This window comes from Myxine glutinosa, chromosome 1, assembly GCF_964187855.1.
Source record: "Myxine glutinosa chromosome 1, kmMyxGlut1.1, whole genome shotgun sequence".
In the NCBI taxonomy this organism is placed as follows: domain Eukaryota; kingdom Metazoa; phylum Chordata; class Myxini; order Myxiniformes; family Myxinidae; genus Myxine; species Myxine glutinosa.
In genome coordinates, this window is record NC_136261.1 from 1,918,405 (window position 1) to 1,934,575 (window position 16,171).

Below are 16,171 nucleotides of genomic sequence, written 5' to 3' on the forward strand. Positions count from 1 at the left end.
CATGGTTATTCCGATTTGTGTTTTTGTGCAGAATGTGACCGTCTGCAGGATGAGCTACGAGTTCAGTTAGAAATGAACCGGACATTACAGGTACAGGTACAGGTACGCCAATAATGATGGATGTTTCATCCTGAAAGTTTTTGTATCACCATATCAAGATTTATCATTGCATTTCAACAATGCAAACATATTCGTTTAACTTACATATACTGTACTGCACTGTACTGCACTGCACTGTACTGCACTGTATATTAAGCTCCATATGTGCATAACTACCTGATATTTGGCCAGCGCACACGAAGCGCAAATGGGTTAAGCAATTGGTTCACTGTCTGTCTGTCAACATCAGTTTATGACCGAGGAATCCCTTATTTAAATAGAATGTTAGATGTTGAACACGAATCGGAGCACGAATCAAAACACGAATCGGAGCATGAATCAGAACACGAATCGGAGCATGAATCGGAACACGAATCGGAGCATGAATCAAAACACGAATCGGAGCATGAATCAGAACACGAATCGGAGCATGAATCAGAACACGAATCGGAGCATGAATCGGAACACGAATCGGAGCATGAATCGGAACACGAATCGGACCATGAATCAGAACACGAATTGGAGAATGAATCAGAACACGAATCGGAGCATGAATCGGAACACGAATCGGAGCATGAATCAGAACACGAATCGGAGTATGAATCGGACCATGAATCAGAACACGAATCGGAGCATGAATCGGAACACGAATCGGAGCATGAATCAGAACACGAATCGGAGTATGAATCGGAGCATGAATCAAAACACGAATCGGAACACGAATCGGAGCATGAAATCAGAACACGAATCGGAGAATGAATCAGAACACGAATCGGAGCATGAATCAGAACATGAATCGGAGCATGAATCAAAACACGAATCGGAGCATGAATCAGAACACGAATCGGAGCTTGAATCAGAACATGAATCGGAGCTTGAATCAAAACACGAATCGGAGCATGAATCAGAACACGAATCGGAGCATGAATCAAAACACGAATCGGAGCATGAATCAGAACACGAATCGGAACATGAATCAGAACACGAATCGGAGCATGAATCAGAACATGAATCAGAACACGAATCGGAGCATGAATCAGAACACGAATCAGAACATGAATCGGAGCATGAATCAAAACACGAATCGGAGCATGAATCAAAACACGAATCGGAGCATGAATCAGAACATGAATCGGAGCTTGAATCAAAACACGAATCGGAGCATGAATCAGAACACGAATCGGAGCATGAATCAAAACACGAATCGGAGCATGAATCAGAACACGAATCGGAACATGAATCAGAACACGAATCGGAGCATGAATCAGAACATGAATCAGAACACGAATCGGAGCATGAATCAGAACACGAATCAGAACATGAATCAGAACACGAACCGGAGCATGAATCAGAACATGAATCAGAACACGAATCGGAGCATGAATCAGAACACGAATCAGAACACGAATCAGAACACGAACCGGAGCATGAATCAGAACATGAATCAGAACACGAATCAGAACACGAATCGGAGCATGAATCAGAACACGAACCGGAGCATGAATCAGAACATGAATCAGAACACGAATCGGAGCATGAATCGGTACACGAATCGGAGCACGAATCGGAGCATGAATCAGAACACGAATCAAAACACGAATCAGAGCATGAATCGGAACACGAATCAGAACATGAATAGGAGCATGAATCAAAACACGAATCAGAACATGAATCAGAACATGAATCAAAACACGAATCGGAGCATGAATCAGAACATGAATCAGAACATGAATCAAAACACGAATCGGAGCATGAATCGGAACACGAATCAGAACATGAATCAAAACACGAATCGGAGCATGAATCAGAACATGAATCAGAACATGAATCAGAACACGAATCAAAACACGAATCAAAACACGAATCGGAGCATGAATCAGAACACGAATCAGAACATGAATAGGAGCATGAATCAGAACACGAATCAGAACATGAATCAGAACATGAATCAAAACACGAATCGGAGCATGAATCAGAACACGAATCAGAACATGAATCAGAACATGAATCAAAACACGAATCGGAGCATGAATCGGAACACGAATCAGAACATGAATAGGAGCATGAATCAAAACACGAATCAGAGCATGAATCGGAACACGAATCAGAACATGAATAGGAGCATGAATCAAAACACGAATCAGAACATGAATCAAAACACGAATCGGAGCATGAATCAGAACACGAATCAGAACATGAATCAGAACATGAATCAAAACACGAATCGGAGCATGAATCAGAACATGAATCGGAGCATGAATCAGAACACGAATCGGAGCATGAGTCAGAACACGAATCGGAGCATGAATCAGAACACGAATCGGAGCATGAATCAGAACATGAATCGGAGCATGAATCAAAACACGAATCGGAGCATGAATCGGAACACGAATCGGAGCATGAATCGGAACACGAATCGGAGCATGAAATCAGAACACGAATCGGAGCATGAATCAGAAAACGAATCGGAACACGAATCGGAGCATGAATCGGAACACGAATCGGAGCATGAATCGGAACACGAATCGGAGCATGAATCGGAACACGAATCGGAGCATGAATCGGAACACGAATCGGACCATGAATCAGAACACGAATCGGAGAATGAATCAGAACACGAATCGGAGCATGAATCAGAACACGAATCGGAGCATGAATCAAAACACGAATCGGAGCATGAATCGGAACACGAATCGGAACATGAATCAGAACACGAACCGGAGCATGAATCAGAACACGAATCGGAGCATGAATCAGAACACGAATCGGAGCATGAATCAGAACACGAATCGGAGCATGAATCGGAACACGAACCGGAGCATGAATCGGAACACGAATCGGAGCATGAATCGGAACACGAATCGGAGCATGAATCAGAACACGAATCGGAGCATGAATCAGAACACGAATCGGAGCATGAATCAGAACACGAATCGGAGCATGAATCAGAACACGAATCGGAGCATGAATCAGAACACGAATCGGAGCATGAATCAGAACACGAATCGGAGCATGAATCAGAACATGAATCAGAACACGAATCGGAGCATGAATCAGAACACGAATCGGAGCATGAATCGGAACACGAATCGGAGCATGAATCAGAACACGAATCGGAGCATGAATCAGAACACGAATCAGAACACGAATCAGAACACGAATCGGAGCATGAATCAGAACACGAATCGGAGCATGAATCAGAACACGAATCGGAGCATGAATCAGAACACGAATCGGAGCATGAATCAGAACACGAATCGGAGCATGAATCAGAACACGAATCGGAGCATGAATCAGAACATGAATCAGAACACGAATCGGAGCATGAATCAGAACACGAATCGGAGCATGAATCAGAACACGAATCGGAGCATGAATCAGAACACGAATCGGAGCATGAATCAGAACATGAATCAGAACACGAATCGGAGAATGAATGAGAACACGAATCGGAGCATGAATCAGAACACGAATCGGAGCATGAATCAGAACACGAATCGGAGCATGAATCAGAACACGAATCGGAGCATGAATCAGAACACGAATCGGAGCATGAATCAGAACACGAATCGGAGCATGAATCAGAACACGAATCGGAGCATGAATCAGAACACGAATCGGAGCATGAATCAGAACACGAATCGGAGCATGAATCAGAACACGAATCGGAGCATGAATCAGAACACGAATCGGAGCATGAATCAGAACACGAATCGGAGCATGAATCAGAACACGAATCGGAGCATGAATCAGAACACGAATCGGAGCATGAATCAGAACACGAATCGGAGCATGAATCAGAACACGAATCGGAGCATGAATCAGAACACGAATCGGAGCATGAATCAGAACATGAATCAGAACACGAATCGGAGCATGAATCAGAACACGAATCGGAGCATGAATCGGAACACGAATCGGAGCATGAATCAGAACACGAATCGGAGCATGAATCAGAACACGAATCAGAACACGAATCAGAACACGAATCGGAGCATGAATCAGAACACGAATCGGAGCATGAATCAGAACACGAATCGGAGCATGAATCAGAACACGAATCGGAGCATGAATCAGAACACGAATCGGAGCATGAATCAGAACACGAATCGGAGCATGAATCAGAACACGAATCGGAGCATGAATCAGAACATGAATCAGAACACGAATCGGAGCATGAATCAGAACACGAATCGGAGCATGAATCGGAACACGAATCGGAGCATGAATCAGAACACGAATCGGAGCATGAATCAGAACACGAATCAGAACACGAATCAGAACACGAATCGGAGCATGAATCAGAACACGAATCGGAGCATGAATCAGAACACGAATCGGAGCATGAATCGGAACACGAATCGGAGCATGAATCGGAACACGAATCGGAGCATGAATCGGAACACGAATCGGAGCATGAATCGGAACACGAATCGGAGCATGAATCGGAACACGAATCGGACCATGAATCAGAACACGAATCGGAGAATGAATCAGAACACGAATCGGAGCATGAATCAGAACACGAATCGGAGCATGAATCAGAACACGAATCGGAGCATGAATCAGAACACGAATCGGAGCATGAATCAGAACACGAATCGGAGCATGAATCAGAACACGAATCGGAGCATGAATCAGAACACGAATCGGAGCATGAATCAGAACATGAATCAGAACACGAATCGGAGCATGAATCAGAACACGAATCGGAGCATGAATCGGAACACGAATCGGAGCATGAATCAGAACACGAATCGGAGCATGAATCAGAACACGAATCAGAACACGAATCAGAACACGAATCGGAGCATGAATCAGAACACGAATCGGAGCATGAATCAGAACACGAATCGGAGCATGAATCAGAACACGAATCGGAGCATGTCAGAACACGAATCGGAGCATGAATCAGAACACGAATCGGAGTATGAATTGGAGCATGAATCAAAACACGAATCGGAACACGAATCGGAGCATGAATCGGAACACGAATCGGAGCATGAAATCAGAACACGAATCAGAGAATGAATCAGAACACGAATCGGAGCATGAATCAAAACACGAATCGGAGCATGAATCGGAACACGAATCGGAGCATGAATCAAAACACGAATCAGAGCATGAATCGGAACACGAATCAGAGCATGAAATCAGAACACGAATCGGAGCATGAATCGGAACACGAATCGGAGCATGAATCGGAACACGAATCGGAGCATGAATCGGAACACGAATCGGAGCATGAATCGGAACACGAATCGGAGCATGAATCGGAACACGAATCGGAGCATGAATCGGAACACGAATCGGAGCATGAATCGGAACACGAATCGGAGAATGAATCAGAACACGAATCGGAGCATGAATCAGAACACGAATCGGAGCATGAATCAAAACACGAATCGGAGCATGAATCAGAACACGAATCGGAGCATGAATCGGAACACGATTCGGAGCATGAATCGGAACACGAATCGGAGCATGAAATGGAACACGAATCGGAGCATGAATCAGAAAACGAATCGGAGCATGAATCGGAACACGAATCGGAACACGAATCGGAGCATGAATCGGAACACGAATCGGAGCATGAATCGGAACACGAATCGGAGCATGAAATCAGAACACGAATCGGAGCATGAAATCAGAACACGAATCGGAGCATGAATCGGAACACGAATCGGAGCATGAATCGGAACACGAATCGGAGCATGAATCGGAACACGAATCGGAGCATGAATCGGAACACGAATCGGAGCATGAATCGGAACACGAATCGGAGCATGAATCGGAACACGAATCGGACCATGAATCAGAACACGAATCGGAGAATGAATCAGAACACGAATCGGAGCATGAATCAGAACACGAATCGGAGCATGAATCAAAACACGAATCGGAGCATGAATCAGAACACGAATCGGAGCATGAATCGGAACACGAATCGGAGCATGAAATCAGAACACGATTCGGAGCATGAATCAGAACACGAATCGGAGCATGAATCAGAACATGAATTGGAGCATGAATCGGAAGACAAATCGGAGCTTGAATCAGAACACGAACTGGAGCTTGAATCAGAACACGAATCGGAGCATGAATCAGAACACGAATCAGAGCATGAATCAGAACATGAATCAGAACACGAACCGGAGCATGAATCAGAACACGAACAGGACCATGAATCGGAACACGAACCGGAGCTTGAATCAGAACACGAATCAGAACACGAATCAGAGCATGAATCAGAACATGAATCGGCGCATGAATCAGAACATGAATCGGAGCATGAATCAGAACACGAATCGGAGCATGAATCAGAACATGAATCGGAGCACGAATCAGAATCCGAGGTGGGGAAGAATCCGAGATGGGGAAGAATCCGAGGTGGGGGAGAATCCGAGGTGGGGGAGAATCCGAGGTGAGGGAGAATCCGAGGTGGGGAGAATCCGAGGTGGGGAAGAATCCGAGGTGGGGAAGAATCCGAGATGGGGGACATTCCGAGGTGGGGAAGAATCCGAGATGGGGGAGAATCCGAGGTGGGGGAGAATCTGAGGTGAGGGAGAATCCGAGGTGGGGAGAATCCGAGGTGGGGAGAATCCGAGGTGGGGAAGAATCCGAGGTGGGGAAGAATCCGAGGTGGGGGAGAATCCGAGGTGGGGGAGAATCCGAGGTGAGGGAGAATCCGAGGTGGGGAGAATCCGAGGTGGGGGTGAATCCGAGGTGGGGAGAATCCGAGGTGGGGAAGAATCCGAGGTGGGGAAGAATCCGAGATGGGGGACATTCCGAGGTGGGGAAGAATCCGAGGTGGGGGACATTCCGAGGTGGGGAAGAATCCGAGGTGGGGAAGAATCCGAGATGGGGGACATTCCGAGGTGGGGAAGAATCCGAGATGGGGGAGAATCCGAGGTGGGGGAGAATCTGAGGTGAGGGAGAATCCGAGGTGGGGAGAATCCGAGGTGGGGAGAATCCGAGGTGGGGAAGAATCCGAGGTGGGGAAGAATCCGAGGTGGGGAAGAATCCGAGGTGGGGAAGAATCCGAGGTGGGGGAGAATCCGAGGTGGGGGAGAATCCGAGGTGAGGGAGAATCCGAGGTGGGGAGAATCCGAGGTGGGGGTGAATCCGAGGTGGGGAGAATCCGAGGTGGGGGTGAATCCGAGGTGGGGAGAATCCGAGGTGGGGAGAATCCGAGGTGGGGGAGAATCGGCGCTGGGGGAGAATCCGAGGTGGGGAGAATCCGAGGTGGGGGAGAATCCGAGGTGGGGGAGAATCCGAGGTGGGGGAGAATCCGAGGTGGGGGAGAATCCGAGGTGGGGGAGAATCCGAGGTGGGGGAGACTCCGAGGTGGGGGAGACTCCGAGGTGGGGGAGAATCCGAGGTGGGGGAGAATCCGAGGTGGGGGAGAATCGGCGCTGGGGGAGAATCCGAGGTGGGGGAGAATCCGAGGTGGGGGAGAATCCGAGGTGGGGGAGACTTCGAGGTGGGGGAGAATCCGAGGTGGGGAGAATCCGAGGTGGGGGAGAATCGGCGCTGGGGGAGAATCGGCGCTGGGGGAGAATCCGAGGTGAGGGAGAATCCGAGGTGGGGAGAATCCGAGGTGGGGGAGAATCTGAGGTGTGGAGAATCCCAGGTGGCGGAGAATCTGAGGTGGGGGAGAATCCGAGGTGGGGAAGAATCCGAGGTGGGGGAGAATCCGAGGTGGGGGAGAATCTGAGGTGAGGGAGAATCCGAGGTGGGGAGAATCCGAGGTGGGGGTGAATCCGAGGTGGGGAGAATCCGAGTGGGGGAGAATCCGAGGTGGGGGAGAATCCGAGGTGGGGGAGAATCTGAGGTGGGGAGAATCCGAGGTGGGGGAGAATCTGAGGTGGGGAAGAATCCGAGGTGGGGAAGAATCCGAGATGGGGGAGAATCCGAGGTGGGGGAGAATCCGAGGTGAGGGAGAATCCGAGGTGGGGAGAATCCGAGGTGGGGAAGAATCCGAGGTGGGGAAGAATCCGAGGTGGGGAAGAATCCGAGGTGGGGGAGAATCCGAGGTGGGGGAGAATCCGAGGTGAGGGAGAATCCGAGGTGGGGAGAATCCGAGGTGGGGGTGAATCCGAGGTGGGGAGAATCCGAGGTGGGGAGAATCCGAGGTGGGGGAGAATCGGCGTTGGGGGAGAATCCGAGGTGGGGGAGTATCCGAGGTGGGGGAGAATCCGAGGTGGGGGAGACTCCGAGGTGGGGGAGAATCCGAGGTGGGGAGAATCCGAGGTGGGGGAGAATCCGAGGTGGGGGAGAATCCGAGGTGGGGGAGAATCGGAGGTGGGGGAGACTCCGAGGTGGGGGAGAATCCGAGGTGGGGGGAATCCGAGGTGGGGGAGAATCGGCGCTGGGGGAGAATCGGCGCTGGGGGAGAATCCGAGGTGAGGGAGAATCCGAGGTGGGGAGAATCCGAGGTGGGGGAAAATCTGAGGTGGGGAGAATCCGAGGTGGGGGAGAATCTGAGGTGGGGAGAATCCCAGGTGGCGGAGAATCTGAGGTGGGGGAGAATCCGAGGTGGGGGAGTATCCGAGGTGGGGGAGAATCCGAGGTGAGGGAGAATCCGAGGTGGGGAGAATCCAAGGTGGGGGTGAATCCGAGGTGGGGAGAATCCGAGGTGGGGGAGAATCCGAGGTGGGGGAGAATCCGAGGTGGGGGAGAATCTGAGGTGGGGGAGACTCCGAGGTGGGGAGAATCTGAGGTGGGGGAGAATCGGCGCTGGGGGAGAATCTGAGGTGGGGGAGAATCCGAGGTGGGGGAGAATCCGAGGTGGGGAGAAGCCGAGTTGGGGGAGAATCCGAGGTGGGGAGAATCCGAGGTGGTGGAGAATCGGCGCTGGGGGAGAATCCGAGGTGGGGGAGAATCCGAGGTGGGGGAGAATCCGAGGTGGGGAGAATCCGAGTTGGGGGAGAATCCGAGGTGGGGAGAATCCGAGGTGGCGGAGAATCGGCGCTGGGGGAGAATCCGAGGTGGGGGAGAATCCGAGGTGGGGGAGAATCCGAGGTGGGGGAGAATCGGTGGTGGGGGAGAATCCGAGGTGGGGGCGAATCCGAGGTGGGGGAGAATCGGCGCTGGGGCAGAATCAGAGGTGGTGAAGAATCCGAGGTGAGGGGAGAATCCGAGGTGGGGGGAGAATCTGAGGTGGGGGAGAATCCGAGGTGGGGGAGAATCCGAGGTGGGGGACAATCCGATGTGGGGGAGAATCCGATGTGGGGAGAATCTGAGGTGGGCGAGAAAACTTTATTTGTCTTTGTCAAGTCTTTGTCAAGAGAATACACAGCTCCGTGGGATAAATATAATCGTACCTCTGGTTCAGGTGTGTATGAACTGTCAATTCTCCTGTTATGACAATATGATGTGCAGACAAATGCTGTTTGTTTTTGAAGTAAACATTGCCTCGGAAAAAGAAATATTACCTCAACATTACCTTCACAACAATAACAACACCACCACCACCACGATCGGTGTGTGTGTGTGTGTGTGTGTGTGTGTGTGTGTGTGTGTGTGTGTGTGTGTGTGTGTGTGTGTGCGTCCTTGTGTGTATGTGTGTGCGTGTGTGTGTATCGATGGTTGTTATTTCCATTTTCGGGTTTCAGGAGGTGGAACGGAGTCCTCCCAGGACCCAAAGTATCCACCTCCTCTTCGATAAGGGATCACGATTAATGGACCAACCTGTTCAACTTTTTCTGAGTTTTGTTCCAAGTTCTCTTTTCAGGATCGTCACCGAACCCCGGATTTCCTCCAGTTGTAATTCATTTGTGGTAATATTCCCGAGGATGGTTTTTGAAATTTCCTTGATCTTGGGCATTTATTATGATTCGTTCTCCGTCCCAGTTGAGCTGATCTCTTCTTCACCATTCCAATGAGCCTTCTTTGTCTATCCCCACTCCGTCCAATCCTTTTTTGTATTTTTCTGCTCTTTTGACATTCTCCCAGTTGTTGGTTTATATTTGTTGATATTTATTTTTATACATTTCTTTTTTTACAATTGTTGGGCCTGTATTTGTTGCTGTTTCACCCTCCTGTGCAGCATCTTTGATTCACACCTGTTTTTGAAAATTATTTGCAAGGTGAGTTCAGGATACTTTTTGTGTTTTGTGTTTGTTGTGTTCATGTTTGTTTACAAATTACATCCGATAGTCTGTTGAGCTTTTCACATACTCAGCTAGTCATGCACTCGTCGCTCTGTACACCTGGTTGAGTTCCATCAGGATGCTCCGTCCCTCTTTTCTTGGAAGGTACATTCTTGGGATGCACTGGTTTGTGTAAAACATTTTGTGGATAGTAAGGAGTTTTCTTGTTTTGATGTCGAACTTGTTGATTCCTGATTGGGCTCAGTTTATTATTCCGCAGCTATATTGGAACACTGGTACTGCGAGCTGGTTTATGGCATTGATTTTGTTTCTTGGGGAGAGGTATGTTTTCAGGTTCAGCTTCGTTCTACGTAGGTATTCTTTGGCGATTGTTTTGCGCATTTGCTTGTGACATATTTGGTGGCCCTCTTCCACTCCGAGGTATTTGTTTGATGCTTCGTTTCTATCTGCTGTATTGTTGTTTCAAGGTCAGTTTTATGTTGTCTGTTGTTGTTGTTGTTTGTTTACCTTATACAAATGTGTACTTGGCACACCTGTCTCGTCCAAATTCCATTTGAATGTCCTCGGAAAACTGTTTCACAAGTTTTAGTTGTTCTGTCAATTTTTTGTCATTTGGCGAGAACAGCTTTAAATCCATGTATAGTAGATGTGTCACTTTTCCTATTTCTTTGGATGTTCGTCTATTGGTTGTTGGGGTGTATCCGTGTCCTTGTTCATTTATGAGGTTACTTAGTGGGTCCAGAGCCAGACAAAACAGAAGGGGGTAAAGACTGTCTCCCTGGAAGATTCCATGCCGTATCTTCACATCTGGTATTCCGACATTCCCTTCTGAGTGCTGTAATGTACATGTGGAATTCCAGCGCTCCATTGCTTTCTAAATCAGTTTAATTATTTGGTGATTGATTTTGTATATTTGCATGCATTTTATCATCCATGAATGTGGGACACTATCAAAAGATTTGTTATAGTCTATCCAGGCGGTGGAAAATTTAGTCCTTCACATTTTGCAATTTTGAAGTACGGCCTTGTTCAGTAGTAGTTGGTCAATATTGTTCCATAACACCATTTTTTGAAGTTGTTTTCTCATTTTCTCTTCATCAATAACCAATGTGGGCATTTTCTCGAGATGTTGCTTCTTCCTCTCCAAGTTTGGGATCCATTCTGCTTCCTTGTTATGTTCTTTTCAATCTTCAAAAATTCCTTTCCAGAATTTTTCCAGTTGTTCTTTTTCAGGGGGAGTTGACACATTCTGCTTTTGTTTCCCCAATTCACAGTAAAATCTCTGTGTTACTTTCAAACATGTGGTTTTGTTTTCTCCTGTTGTTTCCTTCTTCATAGTTTTTTTATTTATTTATCTTCCTTGCTATCATTTCTCTTTTGAGTTTGCTTTCAGCACACAAGGACTCGAGGTCTTTGCCTTCGATTTTGTGTTTGTTTTTTATTCTTTGGATTCTCTCTTTTAGTTTTGGGTGTCTGCTTCCTTTCCTGAACTGTTGTATTTGTCCTACTTCCTTCTGCAGTTATTCTCTTTGTGTCTCGAATCTCTGTCTCCAAGGTGGAATTTGGTTTCTATTTGTAGTTTTGTTGGTTGCCCGTTTCTTTTTCTTGAACAGTGTCGCTGCGAAACAGATATTGATTTCCTTCAAGGTGGATGATTTTGAGATCATTTTTCTAATTGAATGGTTGGTTCCTCTCACTAAGATTTTTGGCCATTTTTTGTTTTCTATGCAATAAAGTTTTGGTCTTTCTCTGAGTTTTATCAATTTCAGCTCAGATATTTTGTTGGCTAACTCTTCGTCCAGTCTATGCTGCTCTTCATCATCTTCACCATCCTCCTCCCTCATTCTGCTGCTCTCCCTTGTCTTTCTGAACATCACCATCTGCCTTTTCCATTATTTTCCCTTTGTTTGTGCCCGAGTCACCTGGTCTTTGTCTCTGAACCAGTCTTGCCCCTCTTTCAGAGGGAAACCATCATTCTTTCGTTTCGTCACACTCTTTCTACATCGCCTTTGGTCTGGCTCTATGTTGGGGTTTGGTCCCCCATCTTGTTGCACACCCAAAACTTCCTCTCGTGCCATCTCGGCCAAATTCCTGCCATCTCTGTCTTCACCTTCAAACGAGCACTTAGCTCCCCTCACTCTAATCTCTCTTGCCACTTGTTGCCTTGCCCTACATGTAATATTTTCTATTCTATATTTATCTAGATATATTTTAATTGTTGAAAGACATTCTCAAATTTATCAAGGGGGACTGTCTCCACCCAAGTGGCCAGTTTCGGTTTTTTTCAGCTGGTTGCTGAACCGTTCACCCTTACCTTAACTCCCCCATGACTCATGTATGAAATACATCTTGCATTGGAGGATTATCTCCTTCTCCTCAACACTCCAGGTTTCCATTTGTAGTTTCCTCCTCTGGAGTGTTGTCTTTGATGGTAGTGAGACAGTTAGCACCTCCTCAGCTTCTTGCTTTGCATAATCATGTCTCTTCGCAAGGTGATGTTTTTCTTGCTTGAGAAGGTGCAGTCATTATCTTTTACAGCGCACTTTCTTGCTGCCCGTTGTGGCCACACAGGCATGGAGTTTCCCCTATAGAAGCCCTGTGACTCTTTGCTTGAGATATTTTTCCTCTTTTTATCAACACAAGATGTTCCGTTGTTTCCCTGTGCCCCGTCTTCAACACCATCTCCCGTTCTACTATGTGTGCGTGTGTATGAGTATGATTGTATGTGTATATGTGTCCTGAACTTTCCTTCAGGACACATAGGCACAAGTAGAGGACGGGCAAGGCAACAATAATGTGTGTGTGTGTGTGTGTACACTACCAGTCAAAAGTTTAGGTACACCAGTAAAGTACCTCAACTTTTGACTGGTTGTGTGTGTGTGTGTGTGTGTGTGTTTTGTGGTTCAGGACGAGTCGTGTGGATGATTGGCACTGTTCCTCGACGTGTTATTTGGGTGGTGTGTGTTGTGGTTCAGGACGAGCGGTGTGGGCAGTTGCAGAAAACCCTTGGCCTACGTGAATCACAACTTTGTGACTTGAACCTCCAACTGAAAACAGCGAGACACGGTAAGTATTGAATTCATTTCTAGAACTGGGTAAATTTAGGAGGTGAAAGAGCGAAAGCTCCAAATGTTACCCTGTTTGATTGTTCCACCTTTCGCTAAGTATTTGAACCATGGCTTCAGAGGGGAACACAAACTTGGGAAACCTATCTTCTGTGTACCAGTCATTGGGTTTCAGGATGAGCAGTGTTTGCCTTGTCTTTTGTCTACTTAAGTGTTTGTAATCCATCTAAAACTACTGTCTCGTGTCTTCGTCCTGTGTACGATCCATGCATGAGCTCCTCTTTGACCCTTAAATCATTATGAAAGAATTAAGCAAAAGCATTTGATCAAGATGGAGAGGTTTTCACTTTGCTGTACAATTCATTTTGTGTTCATTTCCGTAGCTTTGGAACGTGAGATTTCGTCAAACCATCCAAAGGGCACAAACTCTGCATATATCCTGGCAGATGCTGAGCCTCGAATCAAGCTCTCAAAGTCTTCCTTTAATTTTCCTTCACATTCTCCTTTCATTACTGACCATATCCTTGCAACAAATGATGAAGAGGTTAGAAGGGAAGATTGCGTTGCAAGTAAAAAGGTGCAGAGGACAGATGGGCCAGGCATGGATGGGTTGATGAGTAGAAGGAGGGGAAGTACAAGATATCCAGAGGTCGAACCTGCACTTTTTCTCCTGCCTGAGTTCTTGGAAGCAACGTGGTCAAGAGTTCGAGCCCTAGAGACAGAAGCAGAGGCACTGAACAAGCAAAGACTGCTGGTTAAAGACTGGAACCATCATATCAACATAAATTGGAAGCAAAGAGACCAACTTCGAGAGTGGAGAAAATTAAATGACACACCAAAGCATTTGGAAAGACAAAGAGACCAAGACTGGGAGAGACATGTCGATGAAGAGGAGGTAAGGTGTACGTCACAGGACTCGTGCAAGGAGAGAACGGGCGAACATACCTGGGAATCGCTTGGTGACCAAAAGAGAGTCGAGCAACCAAAATGGGATGTCTGGAAGCAAAGTCAATATCAGTATTTTAATTGGCACAAAGACCAAGATGGAGATAAATCATTACACCGTGAAAGTCACAAAGGGCTAGGAAGAGGCACTGCCAGGAAACACCAAATTGAAGAGATTTGCCAAATGAGAGAGAGAAATGAAAAGTGGGATCATAAATGGATCGTGAGTTCTGGAGCACAATATGAAGGATGTGAATACAAAGGTGACAATGGCGCAAAAGATAAAACCGGACAAAGTGAAATGAGACGACATTTGAATACACCATGGGAAGGCTTCCAAGATTATGGGGATGTGAACGGAAGGCAAACGTCAATGATCGTACAAGAGGAAAATGAAAATGGACAGAGATTTGATTCTGCAATTAAGAAGAGGGAATGGAGACGGAGAGAGACGGAAGATGTTAAAGAAATGAAGGAACATGAGAGAAGGAAAGCAAAGAAGAGCATTTTGGAGGAAATCCAAGTGGGAATGGAGAGCGAGAAATTGGAAGAGATTAATGCCTGGGAAATTATTGAGGAAGAGGATAATACAGACAAGAAAAATAAGAATGTGGAAGAGGAACATGTGAAAACTTATCAGATCGAGGACAAAGAGGAGGATGTGAAAGATGTGGATGAGGAGATGAAGAAAGATAGAAAAGAAGTGGAACAAGTAGAAGCAGAAATGGAGAACAGAGCAGAGGTGGAAAAAAACACCGTAAACAATGTGGAGATCGGAAAGATAGAAGAAAACAGAGAGAAGATGCAAGATGAGGGTGGTATAAATGAGATCACGGAGGATGAGGTGGAGGAGGACATGGATGAGGAGGAAAAGGAGAAGGTTGAAGATGGGAAGCATGTCGTAAAGGAAGGAATTATAAACAATGAAAAGACAATTCCAGAACCAGACAAAGAGATGGTGGTGGTGGTGAAAGCAGAAGAAAGAGGACATCGTGTTATGTCTGAGGTCCAGCAGTCTATGGATAAATATCTTCAAGCAGAACTGGGGAAAACACCGGATGAGGTACGTATTAACCGCTTTAATCTCAGTGCTCACTCAGATTTTACTGTCTGCCGATAGATTCACCACAAAAATTGTTTCTGAATTGTAATGAACCATGGCGTGTTTGTCTCTTTCCAATACAGATAGACTTTAAATTGACAAGACGTTAGAGAAGCAAATGTGCCGCCTATTGTCATTACTTCATTCATACGTGGCTCACATGTACACATCAGCGTGATTATATCGCTACACCGTGAAGTTGTTCCACATTAACCAAACTTGTCAAGTAGAGGATGTGTGCGCACAAGGCGAGTAGAGGGTGCACACTGATGCCGAGCAGAGGGCTGAAGGTGCAAGTGCGGGTGGAGAGCAGGGGTCTGAAGGTGCAAGTCTGGGTGGAGAGGAGAGGTCGGGTGTGCACAAGCAGGTCGCGAGTAGAGGGCGTGTGTGTGCGGGTGAAGAGCAGAGGGCTGAAAGTGCAAGTGCGGGTGGAGAGCAGAGGGTGGGTGTGCACAAGCAGGTCACGAGTAGAAGGTGTGTGTGTGCGGGTGGAGAGCAGAGGGGCTGAACTGCAAGTGCGGGTGGAGAGGAGAGGGTGAGTGTGCATAAGCAGGTCGCAAGTAGAAGGCGTGTGTGTGCGGGTGGAGAGCAGCGGGTGGGTGTGCACAAACAGGTCGCGAGTAAAGGGCGTGTGCGTGCGGATGGAGAGCAGAGGGCGCAAGGTGCAAGTGCGGGTGGGTGTGCACAAGCAGGTCATGAGTAGAGGGTGTGTGTGTGTGCGGGTGGAGAGCAGAGAGCAGAGGGTTGGAGGTGCAAGTGCTGGTGGAGAGCAGTGGGCAGGTGTGCGCGTGCGGGTGGAGAGCAAAGGGCAAGCAGAAGACAGATGGCGCGTGTGGGAGGCAAGG

At 47.2% G+C, this 16,171-nt stretch overlaps 1 protein-coding gene across 5 annotated transcripts in view; it reads left to right on the plus strand.

Annotated features, from left to right (window-relative positions):
- Positions 1 to 16,171, plus strand: part of OFD1 (OFD1 centriole and centriolar satellite protein) — a 136,102-nt gene that overhangs the window by 118,396 nt on the left and 1,535 nt on the right. For 2 of the 5 annotated variants that reach the window (XM_078775777.1, XM_078775950.1), the window contains 3 exons: positions 32 to 102; positions 13,190 to 13,280; positions 13,663 to 15,287. In XM_078775777.1, coding sequence (XP_078631903.1) covers positions 32 to 102; positions 13,190 to 13,280; positions 13,663 to 15,287 — 1,787 coding nt within the window. The remainder of the gene's footprint in view (positions 1 to 31; positions 103 to 13,189; positions 13,281 to 13,662; positions 15,288 to 16,171) is intronic. The other 3 variants (XM_078775885.1, XM_078775987.1, XM_078775827.1) reach the window with 2 other exon arrangements.